Source organism: Pipistrellus kuhlii, unplaced genomic scaffold (assembly GCF_014108245.1).
Source record: "Pipistrellus kuhlii isolate mPipKuh1 unplaced genomic scaffold, mPipKuh1.p scaffold_m20_p_10, whole genome shotgun sequence".
NCBI lineage: Eukaryota > Metazoa > Chordata > Mammalia > Chiroptera > Vespertilionidae > Pipistrellus > Pipistrellus kuhlii.
The window spans coordinates 6,260,051-6,285,884 of NW_023425405.1; the positions used below are offsets into that span (position 1 = coordinate 6,260,051).

General features: G+C 37.7%; 1 protein-coding gene across 4 annotated transcripts in view; it reads left to right on the forward strand.

Moving 5' to 3' along the window:
* Positions 1–25,834, forward strand: part of CPED1 (cadherin like and PC-esterase domain containing 1) — a 270,687-nt gene that overhangs the window by 121,560 nt on the left and 123,293 nt on the right. For 3 of the 4 annotated variants that reach the window (XM_036425416.2, XM_045576316.1, XM_045576319.1), the window contains 7 exons: positions 870–1,037; positions 1,882–1,986; positions 3,474–3,643; positions 7,994–8,064; positions 9,934–9,984; positions 13,542–13,728; positions 14,971–15,139. In XM_036425416.2, the coding sequence (XP_036281309.1) occupies positions 870–1,037; positions 1,882–1,986; positions 3,474–3,643; positions 7,994–8,064; positions 9,934–9,984; positions 13,542–13,728; positions 14,971–15,139 (921 nt within the window). The remainder of the gene's footprint in view (positions 1–869; positions 1,038–1,881; positions 1,987–3,473; positions 3,644–7,993; positions 8,065–9,933; positions 9,985–13,541; positions 13,729–14,970; positions 15,140–25,834) is intronic. The other variant, XM_045576312.1, reaches the window with a different exon arrangement.

Genomic DNA, 25,834 nt, shown 5'->3' on the forward strand with positions numbered 1-25,834 from the left:
CTAAGTAGGTGGAATGCAGAAAAGCAGACATTTAGACCATAGAAACTAGAAGATTACCAAACTTTTTCATATGAGTTTGTAAGAAAAAGGTAACTCGTTCTTTACATAGTTAATTTAAAATTGGCCTGCATTTGAATTTAAAAGATCACAGAAATGTTTGAATATATGCTATTTCTAATATAAATATATATTAGAAGAGTTTTTATATACTCTGATTCTTTTAATTCCTCTCAAATCAAATGAACTCATTCAGATAATTTCCTCCAATATATTTTAAATCTAAAATAGCCATTAGTGGAAAGAGAATTGATTGAATTCATCTATAGAAAGCTTTATTTTGGGATGTGGCATGGGAAAGCGGGAAGAGGAACAAAACAAAATTATGTGCAACCAGAATTCAATTTTATATTGCATTGATTGATTTTCAAACTTTTATGTTAGGAGAATAATTACATTATACGTGACATTTGGTTGAATAGTTCAAAGATTTATCCATAAAATCACAAAGCTTTATGAATTTATGTATTATAAAGGTCATTCAATATTTTACACAGATCTAATAGTTTGTTATGCTCTTTAAAATGTATTGTTCAGAAATGTTATTATATGTTATCTTCCATGCACACAAGTTCTTCAACAATGTTTTCAAGCTAAGCTAATGTGACTTTATAATCCATTAGTTCATTTCCTTACAAAGAATTGTATCTTGGAAAGAATATTACATTTTATGAAACTGTTGACCTCCAAAAAGACCACTAGATGTCAGTTCTGATCTACAATCCAACAGGAAATGAATCATGTCTGAGAAGTGACACTGCAGGAAAAGTAAGTCAATGAAATACATTTTCTGAGCTTCTCCTTCCTCACAGGTGCATGGCCATTTACATTTTCAAGATGACAATTATATGGATTTTGAGGACCAAAACGCAGAAGAATTTATTTTAAAAGACACTTTCAATTTCCTCTTCTCGAATGAATCTTCACTTTCCATATTCTCTGAGATATTTCAGAGACTCTACAGATCAGCTGTATCCAAGGTAAGTGTATAATTTTTGTACCGACAAGTGTTTTTTTCCAAGTCGTTCTTTACAAGATGCTATTTTCTTTATGGTGTAATTAAGCAACTTGATGATTCATTTGTATCAGTTACATTACCCGTCTTAGTATTTTTCTCATCTGAGGACCAGTATTGTTTTTGTGTCAGCTAAGTATGTGACTGATTACGATAACGTTATGAGTTGAAATGAAGAAAAGTAGTTCCTAATTCAGAAGGAACACTTGCAGATATTATGAATAATGCATATTATATGTTACAGAATACTTTAAAAGGAATACCATAGCTTTCTGGAGTCAGTCTAGAATAGCAGTTCCAGATTGACATCAAGGGTCTTGAGTTATACTAATTTTTTGAAGCATTCATACCTCATTAACAGACTACATAGTGATGATTAGGATATAGTATTCATAATGCATTGATTAGTTTTTATGGTGTTAATAGAAGTGTTCTTGGGGCCTCCGAAATATCTGTACATGTTACTAAGAATGTTATCATTCTCTATATGTTGCTGCTGCATTCTCTGGATGCTAAAGGGGAGTCTTCCTGTGTTCCCACAATGCCCCTTACTCTGCCTCCTGGGCTCCTCTCCCCAGCCTTACTAACAGAGCACTCTTGAGTGATTTCATTCATATTTTCTATGTCAAATATGAAGTTATCTTCTATGCAGACACCATTGTCATGGTTGAAGTTATTATGTATTAATTAGCATTCATTAATTAGCCCAGCTGTTTATTTACAGAGTAAAAAATTTCATTGATTTGTCAAGAGGGCTGCAACTGGGCCATAGCAAATGTTTAAGGGTTATTTTCCCCCTCCTGTTGTAGGGTGAAAACTACAAAAAGGAACTGACTCGATGCCTATCTTTAGAAGAGATTAATTCAATGATGACTTTCATAAAGGAACTTGGGAGCTTGGGGCAGTTCCAACTGGTAAAACTAAAGTGCCATTTGATTTATCTTGATTACTGAGGTTATATAAATCAGCCAGGAACTGCTTGCTTTTGATTTTAACTTAGGTGAATATATTTCTGTAAGGAGCAGACATCTTTGTAAACTCCTTTCTTCTGTTCAGAGATATATAAAGATGAGAAGAGTCCATATTCTTGAAGAGTTTATAAATAATATGTCTTATTAAAGCTAAAAGAATATGAGGTTGTTAAAGCTGCCAGGATTTGACCATTACTAAGGGGGAAATATACAAATTTTTCTACATAAGTTTTGCTTTTAGTTTTGGGATATTATCATGTGATAAATTTTTTTTCTGCTTCTGCCCTTTTTGTTGTATAAAATCAAATATTATTGAATATGTTAATATTTAAGAGTACTGACTAGTTTGTTATAACTCACACCAAAATAAAGAAAATGTAAAGTAAGAAAGGAAATGTAAGTAACTAGAATAACTGTTACTGGTTTCAGCCTAAAAATATTATTTTGTATTTTTTTTGTTCTATTAATTTATTGACCACAGAATAATTTATACATATATGTGCATTTTCAGTATTTGCTTTGTTTCTAGTTCTGCCACTTACATAGATAGATTATAATAAATTCGTATTTTTCTGCCAAGATGCTTATATAAAACATTTTAACACAGCACTTTTAAAAATCCATTAATGATATATTATTAATGTGTTTGAATCAAATATTTACTTGTTGCTACAAGAAATCATGTATTCATATGCTACTTGTGTGAGTTATAACCAATTGACTATTTGCTTTTTATAAGTTAGCCCCATATGTTGGAGGGTTCAAAGTAAGCTTATTGCCCCAAAGATAATTAAATGCATGGATTATCATTTTAATTATTTGAAACATAGTATTATACTCATAGCAGTTTGGCTTCATAATATACCAAGATAATCAAAAAGACCTGGCCTCATTCTTCAGGAATTCATCACTTAAGATATTGTGAATGTCAAGAACATCTCTTGGCAGTCTGTGAGGAAAGAACTAAAGAATTTCTTCACAGGAGAAAGGGCATGCAGCAATTTACATACTGTGAGAGCTGAAAGAGAATGCAGATAGTTTTTGGTAGGATTAATATATCTCACTTTGATATATAATTCACTTCTTACACAAGAGGATTCCTACCCATTCTTCCTGCTGCCTGACCCGTCCTATTACTGGGCTGTTTTCAGGTATCTGTAGGAAGGAGAAATCTATTTACATTCAATGAAAAGAGAATTAAAAACTCAACCCATTTGGAAATATGATCATCAAAAAAAATGAGTGCCATATTAAAAGTGGCATTTACCTTGATAACTACACAGAAAATTACATTATGGTACTGAAAATGGATTTTTAATAAATACTGATTTTTAAATATCTGAATATAAACTATTTCCTTAGTAATGCTACCTTTATATTTATTGTATACCACTTATTCTGATATTCTGTCTTTGAATATTCCTTCTCAGCTCTTTCCATCAACTTCTCCCAGTATTCAGTCTTGGATGCGTGAGTTTTATGTCATTGCAAATCCTATCGGAAAAGCTCGTTCCGTCCTGACCCAACACTCCTCTCTTTTAAATGTTTTCGAGCAATTTCAGCTCCTGGATAAAAAGGCACAATCACATCCATTGGAATGGTAAGAGAGCCACAAACTTGAACTGTGCAAGTCAAAAAAAATCTCTAGTCTAAAGATTGATTTCAAAGGCTTTGCCTAAATTAAAGCAAGCAACAAAAAACAAGTGTGTCCAAAAATTCATGCTCTGGAAAATAAGTTTCTTGAAATTATTGAAACCATAATGATTCCAGTGGTCTTCAAACACTGTAATAAAAATATATCCAACAGGGTTTCAAACCAACTGAACTTGACTCCACTAAAAAGTAATGCTTAAAGTTAAAAGTTTCAATCTAATTTCATTTCATAATATATGTCCTTGAGTTATGGGAACAGCAGGCAGAAAGAATTAGGTGAGATTTGTTTTATGAACTCTCAGGCAGAATTAGCCCAAGACGGTGTACGCATTTACTTAGATGGTTTTTGAGGCCTGACTTTTTTTCTGGGAAAAACTTACCCAAATTTATAAAAACGTCCCATTCTGCCATAATTTTTTTCTTTTTTTAGAAGGTAGAACCTTAGAGGGAAACATTTGGCTGGAAGAAAGCTTTCCTGGCCCCCATCTTCACTTCCACTCTAATGAAGGAGTGAGAGGGAAGATGGGCCTGGTGAGCACATTAACCCCTCCTGGCGCTGGGGAATAGGGCAGTGCCCAAGGCCTTAGCTAGGTAGAATGGTGGAATGAAGGAAGATTTGGCTTTTCTGTGGCTAGGAAGACAGACGTAAGCCTGTGGAGAGGTGAAAAACGAAGGCCATAGTAGTCATTGGTCTCTTGCCGCTGCCCTCAGGAAGGACACCTGATGACTTGGACTGCATCTCCTTCTGCCTCGGGAGCAAGAGAACGCAATTCTATAAGAAGCTTGTTGTTTTGTCTGTAATTCAGTAAATACAAATCATTACATATTTGAAGAATTCTCTCTCAGGATAAGAAATCACTTTAGTTGTCACAGCTTTATGAAGTGGGCCTTATTCCCCCATCCTTGGAAGTAGTAGGCCTGCCCAAAGGGTTTGCTTGTTTGAGAGTTAGGTTTTAAACAGCATAGCTCAGTGCTCCGTTGCTTGTCCCTTGCACTCACTGAAATCATCCAAAAGGTCTCCTATGTCATTGCTGATGGGGGAAGGGCAGACTTGATTGGTCAGGAAGCCTATTTAATTACTGTTTGTTAAGTTCCCTTGAGTTACACAAGCTTTGGAAAGGTTGTTTCCCAATAAATGGGTTTTTTTGTTGTTTGTTTGTTTGTTTTTCGTTCATGTTTCACATATGTTGTAAAGTTAACCAATGAAGTTACCTTAAATTCAGAATATTGAATTTACCCTGAGCCCTAACCCTAACCCTAGCCCTAATCCTAACTGGTTCCCTTTCAACAAGCAAAGTTTCTAATCATTGCTGTTGAGTGCAGTTAGCAAAGGTCAGAACTTTTGGAATCAGACAGACTCAAAAATTCCAACTTTGGAGTATATCCATTTCAGCAGGTAAGTTTTGACCCCTCTGAGACTCTCTCCTCGTCTGTAAAATATGGATTGGACTACCTACCGGGCATTGTTTCAGAGGATTGCATAAGAGAACTTGCATGTACCAGTGTGTAGTGTGTTGTGTTGCAGGCGGGTGTAAATAGCAGTGTGCTTTCCTTTTCATGTTTCTATACCAGTGGTCAGCAAACCATGGCTTGCCGTTATGTTGACTAATGAGTTTGCCGACCACTGTTCTATACCATCCAAAGTTCACTTTATCATCAATAGTGGGGGAGATATTTTGTTTTTGTTTTTATAGGAAAAGAAAGATAAAATGGACAGATTTATCTAAATTAACATTGAGGCAAGTAACCTTCAGATCTCCATTAAGAAGCAATTAGTAAATTGCTCTTAGAATAATTTGAGAAAGCATACTCAGTTCTAAATACCTTGCAATTTACCTGTGAGCATATGTTTCTTCAATTGTGATCCATGCTGCAGTACGAGGAGCATGCACATGGTACACAATTGTGAGATGAGGAAACTAACTGAGCATGTGGGCGGTTTACTCAAGCCGCACAGCTAACAGAAACAGGTGACCTCCACAAGCATGGTAAGGTGCCTTGTCCCAGCACCTAAGGCAGGCGGACAGGGCGGTGATGTGAGGAGCAGGCATTCATCACTGTCCTTATCTTCACAATGGTCACCTCCAGATTTTTTTCCTACAGAAAAAGCCAATTTAACATCTTTTTACTACTACCTGTGGGGGTTATTGAGGTCATCCTTTATTTTATGTTCTTTTTATTGAATTTTTTTGGCTGACATTGGTTTACAAAACCATACAAGTTTCAAGTGTACAACTCACGCTGCACGCTGCATCTTCTGTCTGCCCATCAAAGCAAAGACCTTTCCCCCCATTTGCCCACCTCCACCTGGCCCCCACCCCCTTTCCCTCTGGCAATGGTCACACTGTTGTCTGTGTCTGTGTGTTATGTACATATGTTTTGGGGCTAATCCCTTCAACCTTTTTCATCTAGTCCTCCCTCCCCGTCCCTCTGACAGCTGTCAGTCTGTTCCACCTATCCGTGCCTCTGTTTCTGTTTTACTTGAAATAAAGATCAACTGCCTATAGCAACAAGGTGAAAAGAGATAAAGTCAGAAAAGCAACAGTTCAGAAAAGTGACAGGTATTCCTGTGTCCTGAGGCTCAGAATACAGAGGTCCCAACAGAATTAGTATAAATCGGACAGAATGTGCACTCTCTGCTAATGCTGACTTCACTTGAAACAGAGTTGCAAGTGTACATTGCTCTATTCACAGGCTTGTCATGAAAACTCTCATTTTGAAAACATTATTTATTCACAAAATTAAATGAGAAGTCACTGCAGGTTGCCTTAAAACATCTCACTCCACGAAGAGCGTAACCTCTCCAAAATCCAGTTTGCATCTAGGTCAGAGTTCCATCTATTATGAGCTTCATTTTGAGTTTTTGCTTCAGATGAGCTCAGAGATTTTCAATTAAACATATCTCACCCCATGCTTGCTTTATCTGTTTCTTCATTCTTTGGAAGAAGGGAAATACAGTTGACCTTTGAACAACATTGTTTGGAATTGCACAGGCCCACATATTGTAGATTTCCCCCCGCCAATAAATACACTCAGCTGTCAGTATCCTTGGTTTTTGCATCTATAGATTCAACCAACCGTGGATCAAAAACAATATTTTCAGACCCCCAACCATGGATTTCTAACTGCAGTTTCCCAACTGCAGATCGAAAATGTTACTTTTCATTGTGGTTGGTTGACTCCTTGGATGCAAAAGGCCAACGGTAGTTAAGTTTTGGGTGAGTCAGAAGTTGTACGTGGATTTTCAATTGCACATAGGGATGAGCTCCTAACTTCTACATGGTTCCAAGGTCAACTGTATTTTAAAATTAGTTGCAGACATTGTTTTTTTACCCCTAATTACTTCATTACACACACACACACACACACACAAAATAAATAAATAAATAAATATTAATAAATAAAGTGCAATAAAAGCATTACACAGTAGGAATATTTTTAATTCCTAGATTCTTCTTAATTTCCTTATGTGATGTTTATATTTTGAAGGAATTGAGTGTGGCTTATTCATCTCTTTCACAGATATTAATCAGCACATATCTGGGATGATAAATATGTATAAGATGTAATTATGCACAGAGCATTTGATTTAATTCTAATAGCATCCCTGTGATGTCGGGCCAGTATTGTTATCTCTATTTCGTTGGAGTAGAAATGGGGATTCACAACAAAGCACAGGAAAGTCGAGTCACATCATGCCAGGTACTCTTTATTTCATGGCCAGCAATTTTTCTGTCTGCAATTTAGATTATTTCGTTCCAAAATTGGAAGATTTAAGGGGAAATCTGGCCAAGCATTTACTTATTCAACAGAAAAATGAGGCAAACACACCACGATCTAACTAATCATTATCACTCACTCCTATTAACCAGAGATTAAGGATGGAAGCCTTGGCAAGCCTCTTTGCATGGCACCCTTACATTGCTTAGATTATATGTATGTTTGTCAGGCTTTTTGCTTCAAGACGGTAACTTCAGCCAAACGGATTCCAGGAAGAATGTGTGTTCCCGAATCTCTTCTGTTGGACCCCAGCTATCAGAGATTGCTTGCTTTTGGCCTGAAGAGTGACTTTTCCCCTGGTTTTCTTCAAATGCGCTTCTGCTGATTAGAGATGATGAGATTTCCACCCACCTCGTTCGAGACAAGATTGCCAGTTCAATGAAATCCAGAAAGTGTTTCTTTGTGTTCAGCAAAAGCACTGTGCCTGCACATTAAAAAAAAAAAATGTGTGTGTTTGATGTAATTCCTGTGATTTTGTTCATTTCATTGATAGAGCTGTTTGGCCTTGCACTTGCAGGCATTCCTTCACAAAGGATGAGAACATTGAAAAACCACAAATGCCACTTGGTGCAACTGAACATAAAAAAGGTAAAAGGATAATCTCACCCTTAATTGAACATGAAAATTGGCATTGCGTGGGCAAAACACACATAAAAATTGTTTAGCTTCAGTAGCAATCTAAAATGAAAATTAATCAAGGAAATGCTGTTTCCTCATATCTGGAGGTATTTCCTTCTTAAAAATAATAGAGTTGGGGAGAGTGAGGAGAAATAAATATTCTCATGCTACTGGTAGATGTATGAGTCAGAACCTTTATAAAAGGCAATCTAACAACATATAAGAAAAGCTTTGAAGTTATTCTTTTTTATAGTATATGTTAACTTTATTTTTTAATTGGTTTCAGAGAGAGGAAGGGAGAGAGAAAGAGAGATAGAAACATCAATGAGAGAGAAACATCCATCAGCTGCCTCCTACATGCTCCCCACCGGAGATCAAACCCACAACTTGGCCTGTACCCTGAATAGGAATCAAACTGTGACTTCCTGGTTCCTGTGTCAACACTCAACTACTGAGCTACACCAGACGGGCAAGTTATTCTTTAGACCAGAAATTTCACTTCTGGATATTCATTTTAAAGAAATCATTTAAAATGTATACAAAATTAATTACAAAAATTATTAATAAGTAAAAAAAACCCACACACATCACTATTGCAATTTTAGTGAATCCAATAAAGAAAAAAAAAAAAAAGCTGTAAGCATCCAATAAAATACTATAAATACAGTGTTTCCCAAAGTGTGGTATGCGTGCCCCCAGGGGTACGGGAAGCGTTTGGTGGGGATATGCACTGCACCGTGCTTAGCTGCGCTTAATTCTACGTTCTCATGAGTACCAGGGGTACTCAGTGTTACGAAAATTATAGAAGGGGTACACATATGTCAAAAGTTTGGGAAACACTGCATAATATTGTGGGAGGATATTTATGACCTTCCATATATTTTTGATATATTGTTAAGTGGGGGAAAAAAAAAGGCAGCATGAGTCTCAAGGAAAATTAATGGTGATTTTTTAATTTCATCTCTTGTATTTTAGTTATAAATTCTAATTTTTTTCTTTCTTTGATTCTATTTGATTTTCTAATTTTTTCTTTCTAAGAAATACTAACTCTTGGTTGCAAGAAAAGAAAAAAATTGTTATTTTAAAAATAAAAAGAATATATCTATATTTTTTAAAATCAAAGTTTTCTTACTACAAATCAAGGTTTAATCCAATACAATGGTTCCGAATGTGTGGTCCCCAGACTGGCACCATCAGCATCACTGGAGAAACTTGAAAAATTCAGATCTAATGAATCAGAATCTCTGGGTATGAAACCCAGCATTCTGTGTTTAGCAAGCCTTTCCCATGATTCTAGCACACCAAAGTTTGAAAATCACTGCTTCAGTAGAATGAATGAGTAGGCCCAGTGAAGAACTGATGGTGAGCTGAAATTCACCATCAGTTTGTGCTCTTTAAAATGAATGGCTTAAGCACTCAGTGTTCTTATTCACTCATCTGTACCATAAATATTTATTTTAAAGTATTTTAATTCAGAAACTAAGAGAAAGTATCAATTGACCCAACTAGGATGGAATTGCTGTAATTTTAATAATTTGGGAAATATAGCCACAGGATTATTGAACTGGAAGGAATCATGAGAGATCACCATGAGGCAATGAATGGCATTTAGACAGTTCATATTGCCCCCTTAACATTTCCCTATTTGAAATAATCATCCTTGTGAGATTTGAACCAAATAACTTGTTTTGTTTTACTATAGTTTTCACTTTAATTTACAAGTGCTTTCTGATGTGATAAAGTTAAATAATAAATATGGTTTATTTGATTGAGCTGTATTTGAGATTCCTGAATATGTATTTTTAAATTCTGATTACGTTTTAAATGTATACTTTCTAGTTGTGGTTCAACAAATTATGAATGCAACCATAGAAGTGCACTGCAGCAATGGTGAGTACCTGTGGGCGGTTTCCGCAACCCTAACAGGCACAGCTCTGCTTTGAATAAATCATCACTTCATTTTGTTTTTTGTTTTTTAAATTTCTAATTTATCTTTATTGTTGAAAGTCATACAGGTATACCCTTTACCCCATTGATCCATTCCAGCCTACCTCCCCTCCCTGGGCCTTACCACGTTATCTGTGTCTGTGGGTTATGCATATAAAGTCTTTGGTTAATCTCTTCCCACCCATCCACCCCCACTTTCCCTCACATTCGACAGTCTGCTCCATGTTTCTATGTCTCGAAATTTATTTTTATCAGTTTAGTTTGTTTTTTAGATTCCACATGTGCCTGAGATCATGTGGTACTTATCTAGCAAAATATTTGTGTATCTTTAGGCTATTAATTTAAGTAGAATTTCAGAAGATATGAGATTTCTGAATGAGTCAATATCTATCACTTTTGCATAAAAATATTTTATGTTTATTTGTTTAAGATCAGTATATTCCAAACTCATTTTGAAGGGCCCTGTGGGTGCAGCTTTTCCTTGGGGGCTGCTCAAGTGGACAAGCTTAGCTCCTCTGCTTTCTATGGACATTGATTTTTAGGACTCTCCATACAGGATTGAGAGTCGGCTGTGTGTTGGGCTCTAGGCTGATGAAGTATTAGGAAAGCCCTGTACCTCTCTGGTCTTCTACTTTCTCATTTATAAAATGAAGCGACTATTCAAGATTCTCTCTCTCTCTCTCTCTCTCTCTCTCTCTCTCTCTCTCTCTCTCTCTCTCTCTCCTCTCTCTCTGTCTCTCTCTCTCTCTTTCAGTTCCCAGGTAACATGATGTAGATACTGTGAAAATGTCAGATACATTCTTCACCCTTTTCATGCCAATAAAAACAAGCCTGACCTATGTCTTCACAATTAATCTTCCTACTTTTATGGCATGAGATTTTAAAGATAACTTAATAATGCCTCAGGACAGGTGGGGTTGCATTTCAGAATCTAGGCTGTTCTCGTGTTTAATCTGAGTTATGATTATCTCTCAAGAGGGCAATAAAAGTCTGCGGTTTAGAGAGACACGTTAAAAGCAACCAACTCTTCAAGTAGCTTTTCCATATGGACTTGCCAAGTAGATTAGGCAGCCTGCTACCATCCTGGGTTCTCCGTAGGCCCCAGGTAAGCAGGCCAGACAAGCTGCTGGGGCGGAGAGGGTGCCAAGGAAGCACCACGTGTTTGTAGCAGCGACACAGGTGACTCAGTTGAATGTGACGTCAGACATAAGACAGCTTTCAAGCAGGGGTTTACAATGCAGCACATAAGCCGGAGGTGAAGTTTCCGATGAAACCCGATACAAGGACCTGTTCAAATCTTGCTTAAAAGTGGGATTATGCATTTTACGTCATGGAGGGCTGTTTCAGTGCTGCAATGGGAGAGCCTCATTGGACACTTCCACTGTTAAGTGACAGGGTCAACTACAGTGACATGAACCCTCCATGACTGATAAAAATATACACTAAATTGAAGTACACTTCCTATAATATTATTTTTTGGGGAAGAAAAACACATAAACAAACACTTTCCATTTTGTTATTTATTTTCCTGGTCCTGAGCATCGGAGGGGAGTGCAAGCATTTAAATACCCTTCGTGCCCAGGACATGGTCCTCTGGAAGTGCCTTTCCTGCCTCGGAGCCCCCTGGTGGGCAGTGCCATGTCAGGTCACCATCACCACTTCATCGGCCCTCAGGACCCACAATAGCCTGTTTGTCCTGTGCTGACCTCGGTGCCTTGAACCCAGACTATGTCCAAAAAAATGCTTTGAAGAAAAAATGCATTCTTAACAAACAGTTGAATTAGAACACAAAGGTATGGGCCTTTTCAAAATGAAATCTAATAACATAACCTTGCCCTCATTCTTTTGTGTTTTAATTTATTATAAAATATTTAGGACCTGGTGTGATCATCAGAGTTATGGTGCAATCTACCCTCATCAATCAGCCAGCTGGAATTTTTGTGCAACAAGTAAAATTAATCAGGCTGGTAGCTTACTCAATTCACTGACTTCCTCAACTGAATTGACTAGTGGTTTATGTTTTGTTTGTTTGTTTGTTTTTGTTTTTATCAAGAGTTTTTCCTACAATGAAATTACACTATAGCAGTTGCATTATTAATGGCCCTAATTTATACCTGAATAGTTTTTCCTTCCACTGGCTGAGAAAAGCATAGAGTATAGATCAGAAACGTACAGACTTTTTTCATCATCTTAATGAACAATGGGAGTTATACTGTGACCTCGTTCTTGGAACTAAAATAACATATTCCTAAGGATAGCGGTGCCCCTCACCATGGATTTAGTGGTGCCTCTCCATGTCTGTCAAAGAGATAAAAAATGTTATTGCTGAAGCACAAATCTAGGATAAAAGAGGAGATGCAACAGAGAGAAAGACAAGGAAGAGATTGTGCAATGCCTGCTTCATTTGGGGGTTGGGTTAAATTCTGGAGGTGATGAGAAAACATTAAAACACTGAAGAAAAATCATTAGATTTGCTGTTGGAAATTCATGGTGATCGCCATATTAAAACGAAGGAAGAGGCAACAGTTAATAAGATAATCATTTTTTAGGTTCAATTGTATAACTTCCTGCAGTGAATTCTATTATCTTTTGGTTACCAAATTGTTAAACATCACTGAATATTGTATTTTAAAGGCAGAGTGAAGACACTTTCATTTTACCAATTTTTATAGGAATTCTTTTTTTTTTTTTTTTTTTTTTTTTTTTTTTTTTTTTTACATTTTTCTTTACTGAAATCTTGTTGGTTGGAATGTATTTATGGAATTGAAGACTTGTCAATATTTTTTGCAAAACATTTGCTAAGCTTCTTTTGAGTAATTTGGTTACTCCAAGTATGAACACAATATAATTTAGCAGCAGCTGGTAGTTGTGCTTGTTAAGATAATTTTGTAAAAATTGGTCTACCAAATAGAAACATTTTTTAAAATGGCTTAGAATCAATGGTATGAAGTAATATGTCAATTCTCTAATAGGATTGAGCAGACTATAGCTTTTTCTTCTTACACTTCACTGTACTTTTTTAGGTTGAGGTGCCTGGGTGGGGAGGGGGGCAGGGTCCCTGTGATGTTTGGTGTAAGAGCTGAGTGTTTGGTATAAGATTGGAGTATACATTCTCTGCTCCATCCTGCTGCCTACAAGCTACTTTATCAATCCAATGGCAGTTTAATGACACTTCCTGGTAAGAAATTCTCCTCATTCCCTGCTGGTTCTCTTCTGTCACCACCCCATGGAGTCATCACCCTAGATTCACTATTGTTTAACATATGCAGTAAATGCCATGAACATGTTATCAATCCACTGGAGAGATATTTTCCCACCTCCTGTGCCTTTAAAGCTTAAGGGTCTGAACAAAATATATGATCTCTGTGACACCAAGTAAAGTCAATAGCTGTTATATGAGCCAAATTCTACAAAATTTGACAAATAAAAGTCACAAATCTACTCTGACCAATTTTCTTTTCCTTTTCATAAAAAAACAAAACAAAAAAAAACACGCACAGATGAAGACATACAATGTCATATCAAGCAGATCTTCACACAGCCACATTTGGAACTAAGTCCTGAATTTAACCCGAAGATCAAAGATTATTACTCTGAAGTCCCTTTTGATGTGGTGACTGTGACGATTGGAGTGGAGACGTCTAACTGTCAGTGCAAGGTGTACCTGCATGAACGGGCAGGGCCCAGGTATGGAGTGCTGCCAGGCTGAGTGAAGATGTCACAGTGGGAAACAGACATTTGAGGCAACCTTTGCAGGTGGTTCGAGAACGCTGAGGCATGAGATCCATTGGAGCGACTAACGGGGTGTGAAATCTCTCCACTTCTCAGGTGTCCTGTGGTTACAAAGAACACATCAGTGCTCTCCTGATCTATTATAGAATCTTGGTAACCATGCTTTAACAGGAGTGGATCTTGTGATATGGAATATCAAAGAGGACCCAGTAAGGGAGAAGTTAGTTTATCATTGTCCTCATGATTTTAGATTGCTAAGGAGTTAATCGCTCCAAACCGTGGCCTCCCACCAAGCCAGCTCCTCAAGTTTTTGAATATTCAGGGATTGATTACTTAATAAACATGTTGTGGACAGAGTCACATTAACTTTCCTCGTCTCACTGGGATTTTGTCCTCCAGACCCTTTTGAAAGAGACCAACTATTTTGTTTGTAATTTTTTAAAATATATTTTTAATTGATTAAAAAATTATTTTATTGATATTTTACAGAGAGGAAGAGAGAGGGATAGAGAGTTAGAAACATCGATGAGAGAGAATCATCGATCAGCTGCCTCCTGCACAACCCCCACCGGGGATTTGCCCGCAACCAAGGTACATGCCCTTGACCTGAATCAAACCTGGGACCTTTCAGTCCGCAGGCCGACGCTCTATCCACTGAGCCAAACCGGTTTCAGCTATTTTGTTTGTAATTTTGAACAGGAGATGAAACTTTTTAATATTTGTGTCCATAGCAATGAAGACACTTCTGTTCCCAAGCTGTAGGTAAAGAAATGCTGTTGTAGCCGTGGGAACCAAGGAAACGTGGCAGACAGAAGAGGAATGAGCCAGGCGAAGCTGGGTCCCAAACCTGATTCTCCCATGTGACTCTGGGCAATTTGTTTCCTGGTTCTATGTTATGTTCCCTGTATTTAAAATGAGGACAGTCATGGTTTTGTGTAGAGTTGCTGTGAGTCTTAAATGAGATAATGGATTACCCTGATGGGTGGTTAATAAATATTAGTTTCCTTTCCTATATTTATAGGAGACATGACTTGCTTAGCAAGAGAACTCTTAGCATACCAACCAAAGTACTGGGAAACAGAAGTGAAAATATCGATTTCAAATGTTAGGTTTCTTGTGAAATTGTACAGACCAATTGCAGGCACTTACGATTGATGCATGAATTCGTTTGGGCTGAGTAGACGTTTCTCTCTCCAGCTTTGCCAATTACCCTCTGGGCTTAGGGACAAACAGAATCTCAATGCTTGTGGTGGACGAGTCTCCAGCCCAGGGGGAGACCCTGATCACGTACAAACTCACCATCCAACGAGAAGACCGTCCAAGTCTGCCCTTGTTTGAGGACTTCACGGCATGTGGTTTTGTACAGGTAAGTGGATTTTACGTTCGCACTTGGATTGACTTGGAAGTGATGTTAACCCAGGTGAAAAAAGCCATATGAAAATTGTTTTAGGCAGGACTGGGAGGAAGTATGTCCTTCAATCCAAACTGTGGTCTCATTTCAAAAAGGCAAGAGTCTCAGCCAGGTATCTAAGATACCCTGTTATGAGCGGTTTTTTTTTTAAATGGGGTGGCTTCTCCCTGCACCGACGAAAATCAGTGGATCTATTGTGGTTAATATAAAAAAATGTCTGAGCACTCACACTTAGCTATGAAATTGGTTTTATATTTCCCTTTTAAATTGTGCTGTGTTTCTTGGATTTGTCCCTGGATCTACTTTGAAATTTTAAACTACTTTCGGCAGAATTTATTTTAAAGAAGGAGAAGAAAATTTATGGAACTGTTTTACAGATGGGATACCCAATGAATGAGATTCAATTTGCTTGGGTAGATATATTTTGAATTCACTTCTCATGCCTTGATCGTTCTGAAAAGCTGTAGTTTCTCTTGTGTGTGACACATCCTGTGTTTTAGTCTATTGATTTTGAAGGAGGGTAAACATTGCCCAGAGACTTTGTCTTGTTTGATGATTCTCTCCTCAGTTTCTCCCCCACACCCACCCACCCTTTTTAGGATTCTAAGTATAAACTTCTATATTTCCATACATCATATACCCTCCCTATGGGTGATTCTAGGGAAGTAGTAATTGGCACTATTATCATATGTACTGATCCACTCAGCAAGTATAATTAAATGCATCATGTTCCAGGGACTTTTTATGCCACTTGGAGCATTGAAGGCACAGAGGGTCAGTAAGAGAATAATGACCCGCAAGGACTCAGTGAGTGGTATGTATATACCATGTTTTCTTAAATGTAGTGGCCAAGTACAGTATCCTCCCCCTCTCTACTCATCACCATCACAGTCTCATCTGTCCCTCAGAGTTTAATAGTGTTTCATAAGGGTGCCCATCACTGAGATGTATATTTTTTAAGGAAACATATACTTTTAATTTATGAACTACCACTGACTCAAAGGGGTTTTCATGTTAGCCTAAAGATTGCTCTAAAGCAGGCAGGACGAAACCATTATTCTGAAAGATAGTAACAGGTGAACTTATAAGGTGGAAAAGATCAGGGTCCATGCCACATACATTTATGAAGCAATGGTTAAGCAAAAGCAAGGAGGTTTCTTTATGGTGGGACTTCTCTGCACCTTTCCTACATTGATTGAAATGGCAGTTCTTCCAAAGGAGAAGCTACGGTGTGTAGCATTTCCAAACCTGTTGGACATTCCCTCTGTGCAATAGCTACTAAGTATGCTTCTGTGCAAACACTGGGCTAGACTATGGAGACCACTGGGAAACATGTTTCTCTCAGTGATCACGTTCTGGTTTGCTTTACTTGGGAAAGTAATCCTTTCAAGCCCAAGAGAGTAAACTATTGCAAGCAGGTGCTGTTGTCCTTCAGAAAGCCAACAGGAAGAACTGCCTGAGGAAGTCAAGTGGGGAGAAGGCCCCTCTACACAAACCCAGAATCCTTAGGTGGGATGAGTGAGGGCGAGAGGGGACAACGGAGATTGGGAGCCAGAGCACTAGGTAATTCCTTGGTCTGGTGGTGGCATCTGCTATTTTTTCTGACTTTTGCAACTCTCCATGACCTAGGGCAGTGTTTCCCAAACTTTTGACATATGTGTACCCCTTCTATAATTTTCGTAACGCTGAGTACCCCTGGTACTCATGAGAACGTAGAATTAGGCGCAGCTAAGCATGGTGCAGTGCATATCCCCACCAAACTCCGGTGCAACGCGTACCCCCACCAAACCCTTCCCGTACCCCTGGGGGTACATGTACCACACTTTGGGAAACACTGATCTAGGGGAAAAGGAATCAAGAAAAATTGTCAGAAGCTGATATAGAAAGGCACAAGATATCTTAATATTAGTTGTCTTTGTAATCACTCAAAGCTGTAAACAATTCAATAATAAAAGGGATAAATAAATTCAACAAAATATTATTGCGATATTTGTGTGTATTCTCAAAATGGAGGAATCTCCAAAACACTATGTTGAGAAAAAGAAGCCAGACATAAGACATACTGTATTACATTTATATGAAGTTTAAGAATAGATAAAACTAACTTAAGGTGATAGAAATCAAAATAGCAGTTACCTAGAAAGTATGGGTACCTCTAAGCATGAATGAATTGTTTTGGCAAATATCTTAACCTGAGCGAGGTAGTTACATAGCTCCCCAAAACCACTTGGTATGTAGGTATGTAAAAATTAATTAATTAACTGTGCTCTTAAGATTTATGTAATTTACTGTATATAAAATGCATAAAATGTATTTGGCTATTATAAATGATTTATTTGAATATAAATTATACCTTAAAAACATAAGATAAAAACATTAGTGGGTAAGTAGCTATTACTTTCCAAGATATGTCTCCATTCTTATATATTATATTGATTAGGAGCAGTTAATTACCATGCAATTATGTTAGACAATAGATTATATTAGGCATTTGTTACTATGATCTGAAGGAAAATATTAGATATCTTTTGGGAGATGTGTCCTCCATGTGATTGAAGGAAAGTATTTCAGTCATTTATAAGAATAATTTCCAGGTCTTAATTAAAAGTTTTTGTGTGGTTCCTCAGCAGTACTGTATTCTATAACATGGAAAGATGTCTAATGAGCATTAGTATTTTTTTTAGCCTTCCTTTCATTAAACTGTCAAATGACTGAACAGGTAGCGAATAAATAATGTAGATTATTTTAGCCCCTTCCTCAGGAACTGAGAGAAGTCAATCTCAGAGGTTTTCTCACCAGACACTCCCGTTAAAATCCTAATCCAGAGACCTTTTCCTTATTTCTCCTTTAGGTTTACTTTCATTAGGTTTCACTGCAAGTTGAATCCATGTTGAAGTTTAGCATACAAAGAGTGAGGGTTAAACGTTCCTACCTCCTATCACTTCTTAGGTATTTCAGAATTTCCAGTGAAGTTAATAGCTAACTAGAAATGCCTTATGAGACTTAAAAAACTTTTGGTCTTCAGAATAGTCGTTTTTATTTTCTGTCAACATCCAATGTCTCCCTTCATTGTATTCCTAAGGCTGAAGTCCAGAGTCAACAATGGCAAAAAAAAATGAGAGGCTGTTCTAGTGGAATCTCCAAAGCCTTATGTGGAGCCTAAACGGAAATGGATTAAACTGTAATTATATCTTATCTGTTGGTTAAGGGGGAAAATTACAACTCCTCCTTGAATTTCAAATTAGATTTTGGTCTAATGGGCTCAATTATTAAATTTTAAACAAATGTAAGAAGCAATCTGCCTTCAAATAACCAAAAAGGAGAATCTATTATAATTTGTGGTTAATCAGTTTCTTAATTTGTCCTTCCCTCATTCTCTCAACTTCTTTCTGAATGCCAATTACTCACTTGATCCTCTCACCAAAGACAGACAGTAAAGATAAAGCAAATATAAGGCTTAGCAGTCAATTAAAAAAATCAATTACTTATGACTTTTTGGTGAATAATGAGCTAATTGAATTAATTTGTTAATAGACATTTGTATCCTTTATGTGCTCAAACATTGTTAAGTGCCTACTTAGCCATAAATAACTATTCTAGTTTAGTGCCTGTTTCTAATCATGTTGTCAATTGGAAAGTATATGGTTATCACAGAAGCAACTCTTAGTTATGTTAGTGCCAGAGAGGGAGAAAGAGTAGTTTACTTGTCTACATAAAACAACCAGATTTGGAACAAGGTTTCTCAACCTTGGCACTATTTTTTTTTCTTTCTCATTTTTTTAAATTAAAGTATTATATGAGTACATACCTTACCAATCCTCCCCCTACTCCCATAAATGCCCCCCCCCAAGTTTTGCGTCCATTGGTTATGCTTATATGCATGCATACAAGTCCTTCGATTGATCTCTTATCTCCCCCATATTTCCCTCCCCTCCCCACTGTAATTTGACAGTCTGTTTGTTTCTTTACTGTCTCTGTATCTATCTTTTTGTTCATCAGTTTATAATGTTCCTTATTATCCATAAATGAGTGCGGTCATGTGGTGTTCCTCTTTCATTGACTGGCTTATTTCACGCAGCATAATGTTCTCCAATTCCATCCAGGTCGCTGCAAATGATAAGAATTCCTTCTTTTTATGGCAGCATAGTATTCCATTGTGTAGATGTACCAAAGTTTTTTGATCCAATCATCTGCTGATGGGCACCTAGGCTGTTTCCAGATCCTAGCTATTGTAGATTGTGCTGCTATGAACATAGGGGTGCATATATCCTTTTTTGATTGGTGTTTCTAGTTTCTTAGGATATATTTCTAGGAGTGGGATTACTGGGTCAAATGGGAGTTCCATTTTCAGTTTTTTGAGGAAACTCCATACTGTTCTCCATAGTGGCTGCACCAGCCTGCATTCCCAGCAGCAGTGCACAAAGGTTCCTTTTTCTTCGCATCCCCGCCAGCACTTGTCGTTTGCTGATTTTCTCAACCTTGGTACTATTGATGGTGGGCTGGATAATTCTTTGTTCTGGGGAACTATGCTGAGCATTGTCGAATGTTTATTTAACAGCATCCCTGGCCTCTACCCTCTAGATCCCAGTAGTCTGCCCCTCTCCAAGCAGTGACAACCCATAATGTCCTCTCAGAGGTGAAATCAATCCCAGTTGAGAATCACTGATAGAGACAAATGAAAGATCCTGTTTTTCTACTTCTATTAATAATCCTCTAGTGGTATGAGTTATTTAGAGGTAATCCTTCAATGTTAAATGTGAAGAGTCAGCCCTCCTATCTTTTTTTCATCAGTGATACTACTCTGATGTTCTTTATTCTACTTATTAATGGGCCTTCTTTTCTGGCTAATGTAATTATGTTAAAAAAAGCCACATCAGATACATATACTGTTATTTCATTTTGATTTACCCAAGTAGCATAATGTTTTGCTAAGGAAAAAAGATTTAGAAAGTAATAAACTGCTATTATGGCTGGGATATATCATGCTTAAAAATTAATAAAATATATTTATGTTCTAAGGAAATTAAGATACTAGGAGGAAATATTTATTTTAATATCTCTGTCTAAAAAAAATTACATGGATAACAAAATAGCATCCACAGATGTTGATTTCCATAGATGATCTATGGTCTCATATGTAATTTGCCCCAAACGTGTTTTGCCAAAATAAAGCCATAAATAGAATCTACATCATATAGCAGAAGTGTAGGAGAATATGTTTCATGGATTCATTTCTAGAAACAACTTTCATTTTAAAATAAATCGCTATTAATAAAAGGAAGATACCAAGGAAAGAGAAAATGCCAAGACTTGAAGAGAAGTCTTGTCCAGTATTTAGTGACCCGTCCATCTAAAACTGGCATTTGCTGCTTTCTTTAAAAAAAATAATTAGTGATCTTGCTGAAACTAGTTTGGCTCAGTGGATAGAGTGTCAGCCTGTGTACTGAAGGATCCCAGGTTCGATTCCGGTCAAGGGCACGTATCTTGGTTGAGGGCACATCCTCAGTGGGGGGTGTGCAAGAGGCAGCTGATCGATGATTCTCTCTCATCATTGTTTCTAATTTTCCTTCCCTCTCTCTTCCTCTCTGTAAAAAATCAATGAAATATATTTTAAAATAATAATAATAATAATATTATTATTATTAATAATAACTAGTGACCTAAATGTTGAGTTATTAAATGATGTGTGAATGGCTCCAGTTTAAATAGCATTTGGAAAAGCTATACAGTTTTCCCACTTATTTTTTTGCACCTTCCAACACCACAGAAGACTATTACCAAACAACTCAAGTTATAGTTGGCTAATATGTTAGCAAATATCTTAATGAAAGAACAGAAGAGCTTTTATTAATAATTACTGAATAAAAAGATTTGTTTGTTTCTAAAGTTGTAATATCAATGAAATGCTCATTCCAGTGGCTTACAGTTACCTTGCACATCTCCATATTCCAGAGGAATGCGATTTAATTTTCAACGATAGCATCTGTTGTAGAGAAATGCTCAATAGTCAGACTTTGTTCTAGCTCTATAAAGAGTGTGAGAGCCTGTCTCCTCTGTGGAGATAATTTTATCAGAGCAAGTCTGCATCTTAACAAAGTACCCCCGGACAATTTCTAACCTCGGGCTTGGCTAAAAGCCATGGGCTGGCTCTAAGGCTCATGCCCATGATGGCTCCCAAGAAACCTGAGGTGAGGGTCCCGCTCTGCCTGGCATAATTGGTTGTGGGGCCTAGTATAAGGCATTTAAGCTCCCTAAAATCTGTTTCCCTCTCTTTAAGAACAGCACTAGTGATAGTACCTATTTTATAAAGTTGTGCTGAGGACTCTGATCATAAATGCGACGTTTTAGCATAAGCTTAGTGCATGATTCAATATTGAATCATCACCATCATCATGAAAACTCTTTTATACAGATGTGCCTCTGGGGATACATGCAAGTGTATATAGAGAAGGAAAAAGAGGAGAAAGAACAGCAAAAAAAAATAGAAGCCAATAATACTGAGGATGCTGGAGGTTTTTTTTTTTATTGTTGTTTGTTTTTTGTTGTGTGTGTGTGTGTGTGTGTGTGTGTGTGTGTGTGTGTGTGTTTGATTTAAGAGAGGAAGGAAGAGGGAGAGAGAGGGGGAAAAAATCAATGATAGAGAGAATCATTGGCTGTCCCCTGTACACCCCCTACTGGGGATCAAGCCCACAACCAAGGCATGTGCCCTTGACCAGAATTGAACCTGGGTCCCTTCAATCCACAGGCTGACACTCTATCCACTGAGCAAAACCAGCCAGGGCAAGGAGGCTGGAGTTTTAAGGCATCGGGATGGGAGTACTGGTTGGGAGTCAGAAAGGACAGTGAGTGACCGGGCTTTCCACAGAGCTGCAGTGTTTACCTTCATGAGTCCTGGGCTCTGTCTGTGACAAAAACACTTAAAATTCTATTTTACAACAATTTTTATTTGAAGATGAATATGTTGCTGTAATATATAGATAATATTTAATGTAAACTATAATTGAAAAATAAAATTTAAAAATAAGAGCATCTATCATTTAAAAACAAATCCTATCTTTTTTTATAGTCTATGAAGGAGAAACATTAAAAGTGACTTTAATGCTCTCCAGTACCATCCATATTGTTGCAAATGGTAAGAATTCCTTCTTTTTTATAGCAGCATAGTATTCCATTATGTAGATGCACTAGAGCTTTCTATTCCTCTCATCTGCTGATGGGCACTTAGGCTAGTCCCAAATCTTAGCTATTGTAGATTGTGCTGCTGTGAACATATGGATGCATATATCCTTTCTAATCATTATGCTAAGCAAGATAAGCCAGTCAGAGAAAGATAAATATCACATGATCTCACTCATTTGTGTAATATAATGAACAACGTAAACTGATGAACAAAAATAGAACCAGAGACATAGAAGCATCGAACAGACTGTCCAACCTATGAAGGAAGGCATGGAGTAAGAGGGCAAGAGATCAACCAAAGGACTTGTATGCATGGCTATGAGCTTAACCAATGGACACAGACACCAGGGGGGTGAGGGCATGTGCTGGGGGATAGGAATGGCCGGAAAGAGATCCACGAAGGGAGAAAGAAGACTCATGTAATACTTTAAACAAAAAGAACTTAAATTAAATAAAAAAGAGTGACTTTAATTATTGAAAAACACCAAATTAAAAGAATAAAACAAAATGCATTTTTTTGAGTGTTAAAAATGCTATGGATAGAGACTATTTTCATTAACTAAGAAGTTTATTTTGTTTCCTTTTAGTGTTAAAGGAAATTCAGGCATCTTCCTGGCCCCCTAAAAGTATTGTGTGCCCAGCACTGTTCCCGCTGTGCCTCCTGGGGAAGTCCCCACTCCCCCCTCTTCACTGAGGGCTCTGTGGCAGAGGCATCCGTTCTATCACCAGTGACCCGGGCTGCAGGCCTTCTTTCAAGTCTCATTAAGTGCCCTTGACTTAGCCTTTGCAAGGGTCTCCAGTTCTGTGTGCAGGGACTGAACAATTTTTCCCCGGCTTCTCCAAATCCCCAGGGCAGTGAGGACAGTGAGATTTCATTTCCAGGAGCAGCTTGCACACCCAGACATTCTGCACACAGAGGCCTCCTAAGTGCCTCGTGAGCTTTGACAGGCATCGAAGGCTGGCCTATTTCCGTTTAGTACAGTTTTCCTAAAAAGCAAGCGGTGGTGAGAGTGATGTATTCTTTAATTCGTGATCTATTTAGGTGCTTATATAAATTATCTTTCTGAGTTGCTGAAAAAGAATGATGTTGAACACTCACACACGAGTTTATGTAACTTACGGTCAGATAAATCACCGTGCCAATAAAGCCTTTTGCTCAGCACATCTGTTCTCCATGTTTCTCCGAGCCACATCTGTTTCCTTTACATGAGGAAACAAACTTTTCCTACCGTTAGTGCGGTCATGCCAGTACAAAGTGTAAGAGAATGAGGTCTTCGTGGCATCTGCAAGCAGGCAGACGAGTTTCCCCGGGGACAGCCTGCTGCCGGATACGCACATTTTCATTTGAAGTGTCTGTCTTGGCATTCTGAGAATTAGACTTCTGATTTCTGAGCTGGATAGGGAAATAGAAAGGAACCATGAGAGATGTTTAAAGAAAATATTCCAGTTAGAGTAACCAGATTTTAACTGTGACATTGGAAACTTTGAAAGAGGTTGTGACCCAAAGAAAGCAGATAAAGGGAGTTCTTTTGGTAATTCCCCTTCCTAATATCCACTTTTTTGTGGGTTTTAATCACTCCAAAGGCCCTGAGGGCTTTTGTCTCTCTTTCCCCATTGTCCTCCTCATTTCTCCAGTTCAAACTAACTAGCAGCAGTGTAGATCAGGATAGCGAGGGTGGCGGTGAGAGAGGGAGAGATATAGGGTACTAGGTTTAATGTTCTTATAAGTCCTCCTCCTACCAGACAAAGTCTGAAACATGAGTTCTTCTTTTAAAAGATATTTTGGGCTTCATCAAACAACAGGGCTTAGTTCTATGTGAGACAAGTTCAAGCAAATGATTCCTTTGGGCCAGTGGTTTTTGACTCTTTGATGAAAGTTTTGACCCCGAGTCTCAGGAAATAATGTATAATCGCACTCAATACTGTATACAATTTCAGAATTATGAAAACCCCAGGTAAAAAAAAAATTCTTAGCCTAGCATCTTACAATATGAAGCAGAATATAACTATAGCAACAAACACACTAGGGTCAGTCATTTCTGACCTAAATATACATGATTATAATTCCATTTATTGAGCACCTACTTTGTCCTAGACACTGTATGAAGTGTTTACATAAATTATTCCGTTCATAATTTTATTGATTATGAAATCAGTGCCTATATCACAATATTACTTGTTGGAATTATGTGGGTCTTTCCATATAATTCATTAGCACAGGGAATCACCAATTATCATAGTTCTCAAAGTGTAACTAAGCCACTACGTCTAAAATTGCCTTGAAATATACATCTGTGAGCAGCTCCCACTGCTTTTCCCCCACGGGCTCAGAGGTGATATGAGTAGCAGGTACCGGTGGCTCTGAAGACACAGGAAGTGTGGTAGTATGTCATCTGGGCTTTTTATATTGTCCTCGCTAACCCAAGGCTCTGATGTGCTTCCCTCCAGCAGGCAGGGACAGACTATTTTCTGTTCAAAGAAAGGTTGGCCTACTGTCTCCATTAGGTAATGCTGAGAAAATGTCCAGATGCGTTCGACCAACTGGACCACTTCCTTCGAGAGCATGTGTTGTAGGAAGAAGCTGGAGCGGTGGGTTATTCCTTGCAGATGGTTCCATGAATGTACAACTACAAGCTGGTTTGACATATGTTCCCTGAAGGCAGATTTAGGACACTTGACTGCCTGACATATTTAGCTTCTTTTGAAAATGCTACTAATTTGTCTTTCTCTCTCTCTCTCTCTCTCTCTCTCTCTCTCTCTCTCTCTCTCTCTCTCTCTCTCTTTCTCTCCTTTTTTACCCAGATCCTTTTTTTCAGGCAGGGCTAATGAGTTTAAAACATTGAGCATGACCTCACTCTTCAAAGCAGACCAGGCCTCCTCACCCCAGCGGCTCTCCATCACTTTGGAATCCCATTCTTTAGCAATGTGGTGCAGACTTTCATGGACTTTTATGAGTTTTTACCTCTTCTACTCTCTCCTCCACCCCGCCCCACATGCTTGAGGATGATCTTTCTGGTCCTAATGATTTAGAAAATCAACCTTGCATGTGGGATGCTTAACCTGACAGGTTATTTTAAAATCATGTTGCTGATAAAGTTGAGAGAACCAGATTTCAAAGGCTCAAGAAATAGTAGAAAGTGAAGAATTTTCTTTAAGTGAAACAACATCTCTTAATTACTTGGATCAAAACAGTATTTGTGCTGTCTGGATTTGAGTCTCAGTTCACCACGTCCTATTGAGACCTTGGGCAAGTTTCTCCATCTGTCAGATCGGGATATCATAGTACTGACCTTACAGTGTGGTTTTAAATAAAAAACTGAGCTAATATTGTGAAGAGCTTGTAATAGTGCCTGGACACAGAAAGAACCTAATATACATGTTTGCAAAATATATCTAGGTAAAATGTCTTCAGGCTGGTATAAAAGGAAAGTTTAAGATAGGATTTTTATCCCTACTGAGATCTAGTAAGTG